Source organism: Serinus canaria, chromosome 8, assembly GCF_022539315.1.
Source record: "Serinus canaria isolate serCan28SL12 chromosome 8, serCan2020, whole genome shotgun sequence".
Classification (NCBI taxonomy): domain Eukaryota; kingdom Metazoa; phylum Chordata; class Aves; order Passeriformes; family Fringillidae; genus Serinus; species Serinus canaria.
Window position 1 is genome coordinate 18,804,664 of NC_066322.1, and position 18,692 is coordinate 18,823,355.

Sequence of the window (18,692 nt, forward strand, 5' to 3'; positions counted from 1 at the left end):
AGTGAGAAGTTCCATGTAATAAGACCATATTCCTTGCTTTATTTTATAGAACGGATTTTTTAATCATATGGGTATATCAAGTCATTCCAATTTTGAGACACTTTTGTACCCAAAGTAGCCATAACCTGAAATTTCCAGAATATTTAGACGAAAACAGTTTTACTGCATAATTTTCAAAATGTTTTCAAAAGGGTTTAATCCTTGTTATATGAAATATTTCAATGTGTTTTGAATCCTGACTAAAGCTTTCACACAAAATTGAAAACTGACATTAATGCCTTAAAGCACAGCAAGCAGCACAATTTAAGTTTTCAGAAGCCTATAAAACAAATTACTGTTTTTATTTGCACACTGGTTACAGAAAAGTAAGTTTTAACAGTAAGTTTTTCATTGCTTGCTGAAGTGTCAATGCAATGCATCTCTTAACACTGATGTGCAATTTGTCAACTCAGTGCACTTTCATCATCAAAACTAAGCTATATGATCTATTTAAAAAAAAAATACTGATTTTATGACCATATTTAATAAGCTACATCTACCACTGTGGCCAGGTTCAATGATGAGCTTTCACAACAGCTCTGGGAGGTTACTGTTTTTACAGCTCCAGAGCTCCACCTGAATGGATTAGGGCTCTAGTTCCCTTAGACACTGCACAACTCTGAAGAACAGGAAGGTTTCAACAAGGACTTCTCCAATAAAGATCATCTAGGCAATAACTATGGTTGCAGATAACATAGTTGCCAATAGTCTTTTTTTTTTCCCACAGCACAACTTAGGTGCACACACTATGAAGCACTAAAACTGCTATTTACCAGTGAGAAAATTTTATCAGTTTCACACATCATAAAAGATAAATTTAAACAGAATAATGTAACAGTGTCTGTCAAGATACATCCCAGAGGAACAAACCGAAAGACAATCTTGTGAAATAAATGCAGAGGTTACACAGACAGTGTAGCAGTTTTTGCTTTAGGTAATAAAACTAATTCATAAGGTGTATGAAATTATTTACTTTCACTCTAGGGTTACATTTTTTCTCTTTTAAAAGTTCCCTGTAGACCTCAAGAGAAATTTACTTGCAGAGAATTAATGACAGGATTAAAAAGTGTTGTGGTAGACAATTACCAGATAGCTGTGTAAAATGAACATATTATTTGACAGTATTTTATCTAATGCATAAGGTTAACACAGCTGCACTGCTCAAGCAAGAAATTACTTCCATGTGTTTAATAAGCCTAGATCTATGCAAATTCTACATATATATAGATATACAGGTGTACACATAGGTAACGTACTTGTAAATAGACACAAATACAAGACTGGCAAACTTAATACAAAACAATTCATATAAACATGTGCATGCAACCCTGCCTCAAAATCTAGGCTGTCCTAAATGAGATGCTTTGCAATTACTGTAGTTTCCTGTGTATGCCCAGCAGTTTATTTACAGCAAAACAAAAAAATAAGCCAAATCCCACTATGATTCAGCAGCAATACAGTTACTATACAAAAAGTTAACCCCATAGTTTATAAGCCTGCCAATACATTTCATCCCCTGCCTTTGACCTTCAATACCAGCAACACTCCCTGATTACTTCTGCTCCTTAATTTATTGAGAATGTGTAAGGCTATGCACAGATAAAACACAACCGTTTTCATGAAAAGCAGCCTTCATGAAATCAGACTTACTTAAAAACAAGAAAATAAAATTTCATTCATAAAGGAAGGCAAATTCCTTAGTCAAGTGTTTTCTGCCATGACCAGAATTCAAATACCAAGAAGGAAGACAGCACAGACAAGTTCTTCCTTGCTGCTGACTTAGTGAAAATCATCTTCACAGCAATCAACAGTTGAAAAATTACAAACACAACAAGGTTAAAAAAGATTTCCTGTAAGGCACAGCCAAGACTTTGTCTCAAATTTTCTCAGCAAATGGATACCTGAATAAATTCTTTACCTCTTCTGAAAAGAGGTACTTACTGTTTAAAAAAAAAATTAAAAATCAGTCAGCAGAAAGTTACAACAGTTTACTTAAAAATGTTGATCTGCCATTAGCACATTTCAATCCAATATCCTTCTTCCTCAGCAGTCCCCCACAAAAGAACAGGGGAAAGCAGAATACTGCCTCATGCTGAACTTCTCCCCCAAAAGAGAAAGAAATATAGCTGAAAGATTTCAAAGGGAAGCTTGTAGGGCTTTCTAGTTTTAATGAGATCTTATACTTTCATTTCTCATGTTCCTAGCCATAGAAGTTTTAAAATTAAAGAAGCCTAAGTTTTAAATTTGAGACACCATATCCATACCAAACCTCTCATGTTTGCAAATAATTTCTTTTTGTGCCATACTTGAAGACTCTTTTCTTAAGAAAAGTATATTAATTGCTTACCCAGCCAAGCACACCAAATCATCTGGGCTTAAGCACTGTGATTGTTTCAGGGTCCCAAAAGTGTTGCAGTATGGCAGTAGCAACCATCCTATGATAATCTGCACACTCTTTTACTTCCCATGATCAAACAACTCCTGCAGCTGGTCACAGGGCACCCTTAAGGCAAGGGTGTGTGAGCAGCAGCTTCCCAACAGGGCTCTCTCTCTGTCCTTAGTCCAATCTGCACTTCCTATCTCTGAAACACTCATCCCAGGCTCCTCACACATCACCTGGTGCCACATGAGAATTACCATACTTTTGCTCCTGTAGGGCAGGTAAGTCACAGGTCACGAACCCTAGTTCAGGCCCCAGAACTCCTCCTGAGGACAAGTGTGAAGGACAGACACAAGAAAATGAGGTATACAAATAGTAACTAATTCTTGCCTGGGGAAACTGAGCAGCAGTCACTGTAGCTAGGCCTACAGTCCCCAGCAGATGCACTCCTCTGAGGCACGTAAATACACATGCAGAGGGCAGGCTTCAGCCCTAGGTCTGTCTTACAAGCCTACTCACCCACTGCAGATGGCATCTAAATTACAAGAGTGTGGCACAAATTTTAACTGCTAGAAGAGCAAAGCTTGCATTACCAGTACTGGTCTGTCCCAGGGGCAGTGCCAATCAGCCAGACTGGAGTCCATTCATATGTAAGTTTCTATACCACACTGGCAGTACTCCAAGCTTTAGCAGTTTGATACCAGGTATTACTTTCAAGTGGTTGCATTATCAGGTTACCCTTTGTCGCTGTGGAACACGAAAGAACACAGGCACACACTGCTGCTCTCAAGGTGAAGAGCAAAAAGGGAACTTTATTTTCTGACTCTAACATTTATAGTTTGTTAAAAGTGACAGTGGATTGGAGGATGACAGTGCCACCTCTCCAATGACACTGGACAAACTAACAGTTCATCAAATTTCTCTTTTCCATAAAAGAATGCAAAACTATGTCTTATTTACAGAAAGTGTGTGAGAAAGTTCTCTACGAGAAGGTCAACATCAGAAGGCTTAGAAAATCTTAAAAAATCAAGGTGACAACCCTTCTTTCTTAGGCACTAGGAGTTTAATTTAACCTATTTGGAATTAGCCTCTGGCAAGCCAGAAGCAACAAACTGCACTTCCTCCCAGTAGAGACCTCTCTTCAGGTCCTGGCCAGCTGTACCCTTCACCCTGCAGTGCAAGCACACTCACTCTTTTCAAAACCAGAAAAGTTACATTAAGATTGACATTACAGTTTGCTAAACCAACCCTGCAAATATCAGGGTTAATAGTTCATATTAAAAGAGTTAATTTAGCTCCTTTGTTTTTTTCTCATCATAACATCCAATCTCCATCACCATGCTTACAAGGTACTTCTGATGATTCACTCGCCTCATTCAATGAGCAAGATGATGGACTTAGAACAAGAATAAAGACTGCAGACACATTCCTGTTTAATACTGAACCATTAAAAAAACCCCTGAGATATTTATTAGTTGCTTATTTATTTTCTGGGTGAAACTCCTGGTACCTAGGCTCAAGATTGAAGGCATACAGTAATATATGAGACTGTATTACAGTCCCAAACTGGTCACAGTCACAATCTGAATCTGGAAAAAACAGAACTGATCTCTCTAGTTCCCATGGGCACAGTGAGGTTAGAACAGTAGGTTGATTACTGGCTCTTCTTTGGAGTGACTGCTTCACAGAGCAAGTACACGCCAGTTTTTAAGGTCACAAACAGCAGAACTAAGGTGAAAAATAGATTCCTACTGAGTAAGAACCATTGGTCATGTGATTGAATGGGGCAGTGGCACTGCAAATTGGGATGATAAGGTATTTATAAGGCGCTGGTGTTATCAACTGGCAAATCAAACATTTCCCCAATAGGAGCACAGGCATTCAAAATTACAAACAGTAGAGATTAATTTTTATAAGTATCTTTTTAAAGTAAGAAGCAATGTAAATTTTCACTAGAAGCACTTCTTTTTTCAAGAAATTTGCAGCAACTCTACAAGCCCTTCCATTTGCAGAACCTCCACATAAGAATTCATGGAATTCAGGATACCCCTGAAAGCAGCAGGTAGCATGAATCTACTTAACTAAAGGTTTCATTTGTGACTCTAGAAATAATGTCATTTTTAATACAGGGACCCTCTTGAAAGCGGCCAAAGCAATCACATCTGCTGTCCCATTTCCTTCTGTCAGTTACAGGTAGAATATTTTATATGATAAAAGATTTTAAATCTTTAATATTTAGTGAAGGGTCACCTCATTATGTGCCCAGAAGTTATATTCATCAGCATTTTGGAATTAAAACATCTGTTTCATTTCTTGCAGTTGACAGATTTTCTATACATGCTGAAAATCACTTCTTCACAGGTATTAAGAGAAAGTGATGTTTGCAGCTGTACATATGCTCAGAGGGTCTGGCTGGGATGGAGTTGGGATTTAGGCACAGCAGCCAGTGTGATGCTGAGATTTAGATTTGTCATCAAAACTGTGTTGATAGCACACCCATGTTTTATCTGCTGCCAAGCAGTGCTCTCATAGTCCCAAGGCCTTCTGTTTTTCTCTCTGCCCAGACCCCTCTTCCACTGAGACTTACTTTAAGCAGTGGGATTTTAGGACCCATGTTTTGTTCCTTGAGTACCTGTTTTTTCAGTTATTCAGGCCAGCATACACACTTCATTGCCTGCAAACCCAAATTTGTGGTGACACAACCAGGAGCTTTTGTTACTATTGTCTTGAAAGTGTTAAGGTTATGCAAAAGATGAACACAGCCTTCAGTCATCTGCCACATCTCCTAAGCCAAAATGAGGGCATATTAGTTTCTTTCACTCTTCCAGAGGGAAAAAACTCAAAACAAAATATCCTTAAAGCTTAGCAATAACCACCTAGCTAGTGAGCATCTAACAACCACTTTCAAACTGGTTAATTTTATTTCATTTTGAAAATAGAAAAATATAGGAACATTGTTTTTAAACTAAGCTTACCTTTAATTTCTTATTTAGTTTACAGCAGTATCTGTATAACATTGCCAAATTTAATGGTCCAAAATCTCCATAGAAACTGGAAAAAAAACCACAAAACAGTATTATTTATACAAAAGAGCTAAGCAAATTTCAATATGCACATTGTTGACAAAGCCGAAAATCAAGGATACTGAGTAGCCAATACAAATGGAGCAACAGATAAGTCCTTTATGGATTAATTTAAGAGGACAATAGTAACAATTAATTTAAACTTATTTGTAGCTTCAGTTTAAGATAGTCCAGTAACTACTTTTCCCATTATATACACATGCTAACTACAGAATTTTTTTCTTTATCCTGTGATATCCAGTCTGGTTTTGGCCAAAACCCCAGAGTGAAGACTTGAAGACATGATATACATTAAAACCATGTTGATGTCATCCTAAAGATTCTACAACTGCTTAAGATGAGAATAGATCATTACCTACTATCAAGAATAAGTTAAACAGAATTTCTTATGGGTGATTAAATTAATTTAATAACATCTAGTCTTGATCTCTGTCTGAAGTTTAAGCTCATTTCCTTATATCCCTTTCTTCACTATTTCAGAGATTAGGCATTACATACATAGTTTACATATAATGAAGTTTCTTTTTGTCCTGCAAATCCTCTTGCCTCTAGGCTGCTCTTCCAATTTATTATCTATTTTATGTTCTAAATATCAACTTCTCATTGTTCTTGTTTCTCTATTCTATGTTTTTAAACTGTGTTACCTTTGAACAACAATCTCTGGCCTTAAGGTAAGAGCTAGCAGCAGTAATCTGTACAGGAAAATTATTGCACACCAGGAGTTCCTTGTAGTGATTCTCAGAGCTCTTCCTAGCAAACTCTCTATACAGGCACCTATACAAATAACAGCAGCCTTCATGCAAGCAACTTACAGCAACCTCTTCTAGAGCACCCTCTCCAACAATTGTGCAAAACTGGTCCAAATTTAACCTGCAGACTTCCTCTGGGAATTCTCCTGTTGTGTATAAAAACCTTAATCTTGATGGTCTATGCAAATTTGTTGAAGCACACATTATGAATTGCAGTGAGAACTAACTACTACTTAAACTGCTTTAATCTGATCTACCTTAAGCCTTTTTGATAGAAGAGACAGGAAGCTTCTTGCCTACTGACAAACAAAACAAGCCGTGGGCACCTGAATACATTCTATTTGGGGAAGCACAGAGGATAAAGCTGTTCTGGACTTACAGTCTTTGAAGGAGTAAAAAGGTACTGAAATTACACAATAGAATAGATGGCAGTACCTATCAAGCTTTTTCCTCCCTGATAAAGGGTTTATTTTTCAGGAAAACAAATTACATTTCAGTTGAACATAAAGAGAGAACTTTGAGAGCAATCAAAGGCTGGGAAGCAATTGCACAGAGAGGTTGTAAAGTCACAACCAAATTGTACAAGGATCTGAACAACCTGCTCTTGTCAACCTTGCTCTGAGCCCATGGTGCATTAATGTAGCTGCAGAGATGCCTTCTGCTTCATCCATTCTGCACAGACACAAAAACAAATTAGGAGTGCTCCATCTTTCTGTGACATCATTGATCTCCTCCTCCCCACATTCTCTCAACAACAAAGCCAAGACCAGTGCAAAAAGAGACAGTCATGTTTGTTTGATCACTCTCTAAGACAAGAAACAAGGAGCCTTCCTGCCACACCAATGCTATTTCAGTATCATCTACTTCACAATATCAAATAACAACGCAGGTGTTGGTTAAGATTCAGTTCAGCACAAAACATTATGATGTAATTACAGAAGCTAATTAGCTGGGAAAAACTAGCTGACCAAGCTGTCCAACTACTAGAACTTAATTTTTAGGTAGGACAGAACTAAACCAAGAGAAAACTGCAGCCCTAGGAAAGCAGGGTTTAACTTCAGAATTCATCATTTTCTCTTAGATAAGTCTGCCAAATATGGTCAATAGTTCTTTTTAAAACAAAATCTTCCATACAGTTTTTCATAGAGATGAAATAAAAATGTTCTAAGGACAAGTATGAGTTAAGACAAGAAGTTAAAACTGGAGCTCTAACAACACTGGAGTGAATGTAGCTACTAGGAAAGTCATATAGAAGGCTTCCTAACATCTCCCATACAGCTGCACTAACACATGAATCAAACACCCCCACCCTATCTTACTCCACAATTTTAGATCATTCTTTCACTTAAATATAAGATGGAAGAGTAAAACTTATGATATTAAAATTATTTTGGAAAAATTCTTTTTAAGGTATTGTGGAAAAATATGGACTTGGATAGTTACTATAACACAGAATACTAAAAAAAAAAATTGAGAGCAAAGTACCTGAAAGCTATAACTGAATACACAGTTCATCTAAAGAACTGAAGAAGTATAGCCATGCTTTTGATAAGATTTATTACAATTCATTTGCTAGAAGTACATCAATATGAAGAATTATATCCACTTCTACTTTTTCACAAGATTAAATTTGAACAGTAGTGTAGAAAAAGTACATGAAAACAAATTTAGAAATTTATCTACAAGACAAATTATTATTTTGGAGTGTATAAGGATAAAATACATTTGAGTCTGTCCAGGAAGCAATTGTCTTTCTACAAAATGAAGCCATTTCTCAACCCTGAAGTTAAAGATGTCACAATCTTTGACTATTTCTCCACCACTGATCTACCATTAAGAATCCTGTGCTTCACTTAACACAGTGGAGAAGGGGGTATAAGTATCTGTGTTTAAGACTCTGGTACTATCCCTGCTTGTCTATGCTGCAGAAACAAAATATTTCTCAGAATACAAACACAATCAAAGAAAATGTACTTTCAGTCCCTGCTGCATTAGCATTACCACCCATACACAAAACCACTGTCAATTCCCAAGTTATTTCCCTACTACCATAGAGGCAGTATAAACCAGCTCTTGCCTTTGCTGATAAAACATTGTGGTTGAAATGTGAGGCACAAAGTTAAAATAATGCTTGTAACATAACCTTTCTCCATTTTGTACCTCTAAATTGGAGTAAGGTAATTATCCTTTCTTTGATGGGACTAAGTGAAACAAGTGCTTTACAAATCTTCAAATCAAAAGAGTTCTTTGGAAGATAACACAAGGCTCTGTACTGAAGTCAATGAACTCTGGTCTACAGAATCTTTCTTCAATTTACATCCCTAGGCCTAAATACAGTTTCTGACATGTTTAAGCAGAAGGATTTAATCCTAGGCACCCTCATTACTTTTTCTATAAAAGGACATTTTTATACTTGAATTAGTGACACTTGATCCTGCTTCACCCAAAGGATTTTCATCTCAAGACCAGAATCTTACATAAATGTAAGTGGAACATGGGAAATGGGCAGGGTATAGAGAATGGGGATGAAATGACACACCAAGTCACCAGCTGAATAAAGAATTTCATTGGGCAAAATCTGAAGATCAACATAAGAAAAGACAAATAGTCACTGATAACAATTCATCCAATATTATTTTACTTCCATCTCTTTTACATCTAGATGTTTTAACAAAGCATTGAAAAACAGCAAGAGAAATTGGAATGCCTCTGAAGCTTCAGCTAGTTAAGAGAGACAGGTATTTACAACAGAGGTGGAAACCAGAGGAACAGAAAGGCAGGTATGGTATTAATTACATTTAAATATATGTTGTTTTAATCAATACCTAGATGATAGGTTAAGTTAGTCTCCCCCCTTATCCCATGGGGAGCTGCTATCCTAATGCTTCTCAAACCAAGTAGCAAAACCCCAGAATATACTAGCTGAACATTTAAATAATCTACCTCAAGAATACTATCAGATTTTTGAGGTAGATTACTAAACAGATACCAGAAACTTACGCTACTGCCACTTGGAAGCAGTAGCGTAAGTTTCTGTTATCTGTTTTCTCCTTAGAGTAAACTCCTAGAACTATTTCTTCCTACCTGTAATTTGTTGCAGTATTATATCTGAGGAGTTTGCTGTACTGTATCATAGGAATGGCCATCCCCCTAGAAAGGCCAGCCCGTTGCTCTACTCTGTCACTCTAACAGCTACTGTAAATTCTTCCAGGGAATTTAATGGTGAAGGAAATGCAGCCCACACACATCCCTTTAGTAAGAAGCCGTTTCCAACTGCAGTTCCATGGGATGCCACATGAAGGTGCCACGAGTCAGTTCAAGTCTGAAGCAGCACTTCTGAAAGCAAACACCACTTTTTACCAAGTATTTGGATATCTCTGACCCTTGTGCTGGAGAAAATGGTGCCATTCACTGAAGGAATATTATAGCCTAGCAGCTTTTTAACTGAATTGATAACCTCCACAGAATCATAAAGTATGCTGAGGTCCCTTTCTGTGGCGTTGCTCTCTGGCCTCTCATTCCCCAGTCTGCCCCTATATGCAGGGTTGTCCCACTCCAGGTGCAGAATCTGGCACCTGCCCTTGCTGAATTTCATACAGTTGGTGATTGCCCATCCCCCTAATTTGTTAGGATCCATATTAACCTCTGTCAATTTATCAGGCCAGGATATAATCTTTCAAAAATAAAGTGTATTACTTATACTTTACTCCAGATGCCTGATACTTTTTCCCTACAGAGCAGTACTTTTATACTGCCACTCACTTCCCATCAGGGCATGATGTTTCTTGTTTGTCACCTTATTCAGTCATTGGTTTAGTAACATGAAAACAGGGGCACCATTTAATAACTGCAATCATTTTCTGGAGTCCCTATCCCAGAACTGGAGCACAAAGTAAAAGTATACTCACTAAAGTATGAAGTTTGCCTTCTTGAAGACTTGCAATCGTATAAAGCCACTTTCTTGCCAAAACAGGAGCCCCCCCCCCCAAGCTTAAGTCAAACGATAAAACCCAAGAACCTGGTGAAATAACAAAAATACAGCTCCCTTAACTGCAAAACTTGGCTAATTTTTCAGCATTTTACAAATGTCCAGCTTCTATTAAAATTGAGCAATGAGACTATTTCTCTTATTGTGATTCATTCTTCTCCTGCTCCTCCCTCTTTCCTATGCAGGAACATTCAGGTTATGACCCTACTGCATCTGTTCTGAGCCTGGCTATTTAGCAGCACAAGGCCCAGGTGCAGCAGAAGTGGCCACCTGATTATTCAGCTACTTCCTTCAAATCATAAGCTGAACACTTCATGCATGCAACAAACTCTGGATGAGAGAGGATCAGTCTGCACATTCATTACAACCTAACTGCTGCTTGGGAAATCTTACCTATTCAGGCTTTTCTCTCCAACTCCGCTTTCCTGAAGTGTGTTTCTCCTCCCCACTTCTCAAGCACATGAAAAAAGGTGAGCACTGTTTTTGTCCTCTCATCCACTGATGCCAGTAACACGTGGATTGTTAGGAGCTTCCTTAATTGGGCCAAGACAAAATTCCTAACGCTTAATGCTGCTTAGGGATTGAGTGCTTCTGAACAGACCAAGGGTGATACAGCAAAAATAACCCTGGAAATAGCTGAAGGCAGGAATAGTGCAGAGGCCCTGGATTATGCAAAACCCCCATGGCATTAAGTCCATTTTGTCTTGGAAGTTCCAAATCCTCCTCAAGATCCTGATTCTTTAAAATCCAACAACTCACAGATCTAAGTAATAGATGATAAAAATAACTATTCCAGATACATGATTTTTAAACCCAGTGCTCCTTGATATCAAGAATTAATTAACAATGAAGAGGTTCTCCCATAAAAAGTTGCCCTGTAGAACCTTTAGATCATATCAGAAGCCTAGTCCCTTTGGAAAAAAAGTCATCTTGACAGAGGCCAACATGCACATAAGGGATTTCCTAGACAAGCTAAATTTCCATCCAACACAAAACTGGAGCTTAGAAAGCTGCTGTTTTGTTCTGGTACCCTTTTACTGCAAACAAAAGAAAAATCTCAGTACTACTGGCAAATGCTTTTATCTTGTACTTATGAAAAAACAAAGACAGATATGGTAAAGTAATGTATAAAACTAAGCTGGGAAATTTCCTTGTTTTAATTTTGGACTTAATCTTACTAAGTTGTCTTGGTCATCCAATAGTCAAGGTTGAGTTTTCAAAATTACTGATGTGAATGGCTTTCTGTGTGAACTGACAGCTCTGATCATTGTAACAAGGCTAAGTTTAAGTTTTCTTTTTCCTTTCCAATGATTTAAGCCACAGAAAAATGGAGAAGTTCAGGTTTCCTATGCAAGTACTGTTACTGGAGAGCCACAGAAAAGCAGCATTTAACCAAAGCCAAAGCAGATAGGCTAACCCTTATTCTTGTCACAGGAGAGGCAAACTGTTTCTTTGCATAGACACCTGCAGTAGAAGAACCAGCACTCATTTAATATTGTTGTAGCTAGGCACCTGAGAGTCTTGCTCTATTGCTACATAACTGAAGTAGCTCTCATGAAGACTGCTGTGAAATGGGCAAGTAACATACCACACCGTGAAAGAATGCCTAAGTGTAAAGCATGATTCACAGAGACTATCATATTTACTACTTCTATTGCTGCTTATACCATGTCAGAGATTAAAGCTGCAAACACTGTTTATACAAGAGATCCAAAGTCAGAACAAATGACTGAACAAAACCATTATGATTTATGAAGGCCATTATAAATTATCAGTAGGAGATTCCTGTTTCACAGTATTTAAATTGACTTTGTTTGAGAAAACTACTCAGAAATTAAAAGGACATTAAAAGTTGCTTTGATAAAACTATGTGAAAGCCAAGTGAACCAGTCAAGTGTAGTATTCTCAACCCAGATCTGTTTACTGGAAGGTGAAACGTAAAAGATGCTATTCTTAGGGAATAAAAAGCTTCTTACTAGTGCCTAACTCATTAACTGAGGTCTTGCCAAGGCAAGGTTTGTCTATTTGCCAAATGACAATCTTCATCAAGATGGATTGTTTCTCATTAACTCCATTTTTCTGAAGCAATAGTTACCTGTACTACACTATCCTGAAAGACTGTGTTCCCTTATAAGAAGTACTGCAGACTTTCTCAAGAAAATCCTCAGAAAGTTTCAGAAAAGCTCTGAGAAAATCTTAAAGAAACAGAACTATCAAAGAAGAGATTTCAGAATTGCATCGTTCCATTCAGGTTTCTTGTTCTCTTAACTGAGGCATTTGTATATAATTTCTCTGGCATAATAGGTTCAAGGTTAAATTGCAGCACATTTAACTACAATAGTGACAGTTCTAGTAGCAAGTTCCTAGTCTGCTAGCATTTAAGATGTTATTAAAACCATTTAAGCCTATCTTTATTATCTTTTTAGTGTGGATGTTTAACTTAAGACAGTATTATGAAGTCATTAGAACAGCTGAAAATTTTAAGTGAGAACTGAATTCTAAAGTGCTCAAGATTACATAACCCCACCTTGTGTATAATTTAGTGATAAATCATGTGACAAGGTACAGGAGCAAGTCAACACCAAACTTTCCAAACCATCAGATCTAGCATTCCAGCTCTTTTGTTTAATAAATGGGGTACAGTACTAATATAAAAATTACTTCCTTATGTCTCTTCAAGAGTTGGAAAAAAAAGGGAAGCAAGATAGTGAGTTTTTAAGTACTATGTGATCCAGTAACAGGCTTTCTGTAATCAGGCAACTCCAACCCCACATATTCATGAGGTTTTCAGATCAGATACTGCTCCAGTGAAGCTAACTGACACCTCTGTAAAGTCAGCCAAATAAAATTCTGTAACAAGCTAATAGAATAAGAACCCAAAGAAAGCAATTTAAACAGAAAAAGAGCTGAAAGAAAAGCAGTTTACTTCCAAGTACAATGAAGTATCTTTATCTTGTTATTACAATCATGCATCTAAGCAAAGTTAAATCAAGAAACAATTTTATTAATGTAATTACTTACACACCTCACAGGTGCTGAGGATTTCATGCCTGAGCAGACATCTTCTATCCCCCTCCTGAGAACTCTCTGAATAAGTCATTTGATTGAAAAGGATAAGTGGCTGTGGAATTCTGACCACAAGAACCACCCAAGGAGGCCATTTCCATGAAGATTCTGCAAACCACTGTTCTGAGCTACAGCATTTCGAAACTCACTTCCAAATATTTACTTTGCTATCATGCAACAAATACTTCTAATCACTTTCTCAGAAAGAAGACTGCATTTTTGAGGAAATGAGGAGACCCTCTGATCTGTTAAGTTACACTCCAGTACTACTTGCAGACAAGTCCTGTCAGGGCCCCCCTCTTTGTGTGCAGCCTAGGAAACACAAGGGACTGATGTCGAGCTTGTTGATGAGCATAAGGGAAGCTACAGTAAAATTAACACTTCCCCAAGAAATGAGTCTTGCATTCTATTCCTCAGCTTACCTCAACCTTCCAAACACAGAAAGATACTATAAAATATACATAACGTGGTAACCCTACCAACTTGCTTTTCCTTCCCTGAAACCATATAAATCTCCTTAGATATGGGAGGGCAAAAAAAAAAAAAATTAAGATCAGCCATTACCAAATATTGCAGACACTGATAGGATGGGTGCTGCAATTCAAATACCAGGGGAAAGTTTAGCAATGATATGCAAAAGGTCATTACACAATTCCTAGGTACCACCTGGTAACTGTCTTACCTGGTAAATTACTTTCATATCACATTTCAGCATTTTATGAGCACAAAAGGGAGAATACCTTTATGGTATCAGATACAGGACAACAACTTTAAAATGGGCCAAAATGATTAGGAACCATCAATTCAGAACATACACCAGGAGTTACATGTTCAAAGTCTTTAGCTGTGCCCTAGAAGACAAAGGAAACTTTGCTTCCTTCCATTACCCAGTAATTATAGCTGGTATCAGGCTACACCTTCATAGGTAGTTAACACTGTGTAAGGAATATACCTACAGAATTTCATCTACATGTTAAAGAAAATTACTTTCTCCCCCACACCCTCTCAAATTTCTCAGTACTTTTTTTTTTAAAAATATGGCACTGTCCTTATACAAATACCTCAGTTACAGGCCTTGTTTAGTACAGCCATCAGTTCTGTACTGTTACCCACAAGATCAAATGCCACATAAGAGTCCTTCACACTTCCTAAAAGCACGTTAAGAAATAAAACATAATACTGAAGTCTGGAAGAGATACAAGCTTCCTTTCTTAAAGCAAATGTAACACTTTCATACCACACAAATTGCTCAGGACCTTCCCCAATTGAGTTCTGCTTTCAATATTAGGTCAACCCTCCCTTGGGATACTCCAAAGCTCCCTTCCAATCAAAATTCCTTAATGTTCATTAAAGAACTTACTCCCAACCCAAGCAGCCCATTACAAAAGCCAGCTTTCAGAATGAACCATTGGGAACTCCAGTAGAAGACACACAGCTTAAGCTAAGAAAACTCTAGAAAAGATGCCCTGAAATTACAAGCTGTGCAAAAAAAAATAAGCTAAAAACCAAGGAATATTTGTTTACATCTTCACAGAAGCAGTACTGGTCACTGGAGAAGGGAGGGAAGAATGGTTGATGTTCACAATTGCTTCAAATCATTTGGAAAGCAAGTTATGCTTGAAGTAGGAGCACACTTTTTGTTTCACTTCTGCTGCAGCCAACTCCATGTCAAGCAGGTAGGGATATATCATCACAACAGCTGGTCTTGAAATGCAGTCCAAAGCACCAACTTTTAAGCCAGAGCACAGAGTGATTACTTTATTTGTTTGATGTTTTTTATGTTCTTAAATGGTATTCACAACTATAATCAGTTTTATTTTTTACCTTCTATGTGAAGTCAGTGTCTTACAAGCATGAACCTTTTACTACACAGAAAATATTTTTTCTGCTGTTCTAAGATACAAAAGCCTTCAAGAAGTGCTATCTCAAAATCCTCTAATAAAAGCAGAGTTATAAAAGAAGTTGCAGATGCTCTTCAAGAGCACATCTAAACATTGCATTCTTATGATTCTGCAAACTTCATACTCTCTATACAGGAAACTACAGGAAATATAAAACAAACTACTGTTTATCTATTCATGCCAAATAAGTCTTCTATTTAAGACACCATTCAATAAAGTGTGATTAGTCCAAACAGACCTTCATGCTCTAAACAAGTCTTACAAGGCTCAGATATCCTTCTTCGAGCTCAACCACGATTTAAGCCACTTAACTGGCCTTGCAGTTGTTTTTATGGGTTTTTTTTAAAGCACCACCTTGTTAAACTAATTTCAGCTAATAAATAAATACATTTGGACTAACTTCATGCTCATATTCTACGCAAGTAACCCAACGGGGTAAAAATATTGTAGAGACTATATCGAAGCGTGTTGGGGAGACTCTCAGGTGATCACTCTGAATACGCAAACCACAACACTTACTTTTCATAGACTAGTTCCTCATCGGTACAGAAGTAGTGGGTATTTACGGTAGTTTTCGGTTTAGCTCGTAAAGTAGCGAAGTACAACCGATCTGAAAGACAGATTAGAGGAACAGTGTCGGACAGCGAAGGCGGCCGGCCGCCGCCTCGGGGCACGCCTGTCACCGCGGGGCGGAAGAGGCTCCGCCGCTCCTTTTTCTGCTGCGTGAGCGGCGGCGGGAGCGCCCGGAGCGCTCCGCCCGCGGGCCCTGCCCCAGCCGGGCCCCCCGCGCTGCCGGGAGCCCCTCGGCAGCAGCTCCGACCCAGCGAGGAGCGCGCAGCAACAGGTGCCGGCCCCGCGCCTCGCCCGGGAGCGCGGGGAAAAAAGCGCCGGGGTGCTCGCGGCAGCCGGGGCGGGCAGCCCGCGAAACCCGCCGGGCAAACGGGCCGGGGCCGAGCCGGGCAGGCATCAAAGCCGGGGGAGGGCGGTAGAGAAGCCAGCGAGTTTCCTCTATGGGGGAGGCTCCGGGACCCCGCGGGCAGGGGATGGGGCGGCTCCCGCCCCGCTCTCACCTTTCACGAACTCCGAGGCTCCCAACAGCACTTCGGAGGCGGCCGCCGCCGGCTCCATCTTAAAGAGGGCCCGGAGTATCGAGGCGCGGGGCGGCTCCGAGCTCATGGCGCTCCGGGGGAGCGCCGGCGGGCCCGGGGCGTGCTCGCAGGGACGCGACCCACCGGCCGGAGGGGCCGCCCGCCAGGGCCCAGGGTGCTGCGAGCGCAGCGGCCGCAGCCCGCATAGGAGCGGGAGCGGAGCCGAGAAGAGCCCCGGGACACGACGGGCAAGCACCCGCAGAGACTCCAGCTCCACCCCGCCCCCAGCCAGGAGACGCCCCCGGATAAAGCGGCAGCGGGCGGTTACCAGGCGACCGGCGGCGCTCTGGCAACCGCTTTACGGAGCCTTTGTGTCGCCCGGCCCAGGGCTGACGCTACGAGTGACCGGCCCACCGCGCCCCCCCCGCTCCCCGGCCCGGCAGCGTCCCTGCTCCAGCAGGCAGCGGCCCTGAGCCCAGCACCGCCCCGCCCTCCGCCCCGCCTGCCCGGGCAGCGCCGCCGCGCCCCGCTGAGCTGGGGCTGCATTTCCCCGCCCGGGGGCGGCCCATGGCAGAGCGCCCTACGGGCGCTGGCCGGGTGTCGCGTACAAATCGGAGCGGGGCTGAGCCGGAGCGCTGCCTCAGCAGAGCGAGCGGGCTCCGGACGGGGACAGGCGGAGCGGCGGGGCCGCCTCAGGCGCGGGGTACCCGGCGGAGCGCCCATTGCACTACCTGGGACACCCTTTGTCGTGACAGACAGGTCGGTTGACGAATCAGAGGTTGCCCTGCCACGCCTGCAGCCAATGAGCTGGCGGCGCCGCTGGGAGCGCCCCGCCCCAGGCCCCCAGCGTCTGCGGCAGGAGGGGCCGGGAGCCGCTTGCGAGCGGAGGCAGAAGCCGCGAACGCCTGAGGCGCGGAGCTCTCCTAAAGCGCTGGTTCGAGCTCTGGGCGCGTTCTTCCGCCAATCCCCTTTAGAAGGAGTTGGTAAGTGCCAAACAGGGCAGATTGTCCGTCTCAGTTTTACAACTAAAGCAAAGGCTGCAATGGAGAGGTTCCTTGAGGAGATAAAAAAAGGGGGTTAAAAAGTCACTCTTCCCCCGAACAAGCAAAAAAATCCACTCTTGAAACACCTTTAAAAGATGCTGTAATATGAAGCCAAATGCAGCCCTGAGGTTCACATTTGTATCACCAGCTTTCCCTAGCACTATAAATAACTTACTGTAACCACCAGTGCATACAATTAACCTGAGAAAAAACCTGAGAAAACCTCATTTTGAGTTGTAACTACTGTTCCATACAAGATGTTCACAAGAATGAGACTGCAGCCTTATATACCAGCAAATTAAATAAAGGTTGTTGGAGGGTTGTTCCTTTCCATGGAAACCAGTCTTTATTTTTCTTTAGATTGTTCTTTACAACTTTCGCTTGTGTGTAACTGTTAACAAAATCAAGTATTTCATTAGTGGTTTTTTATTTAAAAGCAATTCTCTGAGGGTTACTATATCCTGTGTAAGAGACAGGTATTAAGGTATATTGTTCAGAACCACAGGGGTTTTTATGCCTTTTTTTACTCAGACTTCCACTACAGTTCAGTGTAGCACATTTCTAAGTCAGTGCTGCACTCTGCTTAAGGGGAGTTTAAATGAGCATACCTGAAATAGCTTCAGCAACACTCTTGGGCAACAGAAGGAAAGATGGAGCAGACTGCAGCCCACTATCCACTGTCTAGAATCTATAGAAACAGTTTGTGATAAAGCCTAAGATATGTAAACCCATCCAGCTAGACTGGTGAATGTAGGAGGCAAATATTACTAGATCCTGAAACCTAGCTGCCAAATTCTTGTATACTGCTTATAATTCTTCAAAGTTAAAAATACAGTTTTCATTGTAGAAAAGTTCTCATTTGTGGCAATTGGCTGCAGCCTTTGTAAGCATCAGAAATAAGCATTTCTTTTCTTCTCTGTAAAAATATGTGCAAAATAACCTCTGCTTTTTCAATTCCAGCAGTGTGTCATAGCTATGATTATTTCATGAATTTCACGTTGTGAAATGCTAGCTTTAAGAATAGTTTAAACTTGTACAACTTAGTTATTCTAATTAATACTATGTACTCATTTTAACATTTGAGATCAAATTTCAAGGCTGCAGTGACATCTTGTGGCATTTTTTGTAAAGAAGTAATTTTCTTGTGCATTTTAGCACTACATCCTGATTTTTTATCACAGATTTTCTTTAATATCTATTTTCGATACCATGTTTAAAATCCTGTGTTGCATGAACTGTAGTTTCAAAAGACCATTCAGAGGTGGTGATGATTCTGTTTAGACTCCAACATATTACCAAATGACATAAATAATCTCTCAAAGAAAATCACATACATATTATTTTGTTTAAAATAT

At 40.2% G+C, this 18,692-nt stretch overlaps 2 protein-coding genes across 3 annotated transcripts in view; one reads left to right on the forward strand and one right to left on the reverse strand.

Moving 5' to 3' along the window:
- The window catches only part of CDC14A (cell division cycle 14A), a 54,552-nt gene extending 37,908 nt beyond the window's left edge, over nt 1-16,644 (reverse strand). For both annotated transcript variants that reach the window (XM_050977489.1, XM_050977488.1), the window contains exons 1-3: nt 16,277-16,644; nt 15,726-15,816; nt 5,395-5,470 (exon numbers count right to left, since the gene is read on the reverse strand). In XM_050977489.1, coding sequence (XP_050833446.1) covers nt 5,395-5,470; nt 15,726-15,816; nt 16,277-16,382 — 273 coding nt within the window. In that variant the 5' untranslated portion in view covers nt 16,383-16,644. The remainder of the gene's footprint in view (nt 1-5,394; nt 5,471-15,725; nt 15,817-16,276) is intronic.
- A 490-nt stretch (nt 16,645-17,134) lies between these two features.
- SLC30A7 (solute carrier family 30 member 7) overlaps nt 17,135-18,692 on the forward strand; it is a 38,079-nt gene continuing 36,521 nt past the window's right edge. Inside the window, exon 1 of the mRNA XM_050977492.1 lies at nt 17,135-17,277. The gene's annotated coding sequence lies outside the window, so the exon portion shown is untranslated. The remainder of the gene's footprint in view (nt 17,278-18,692) is intronic.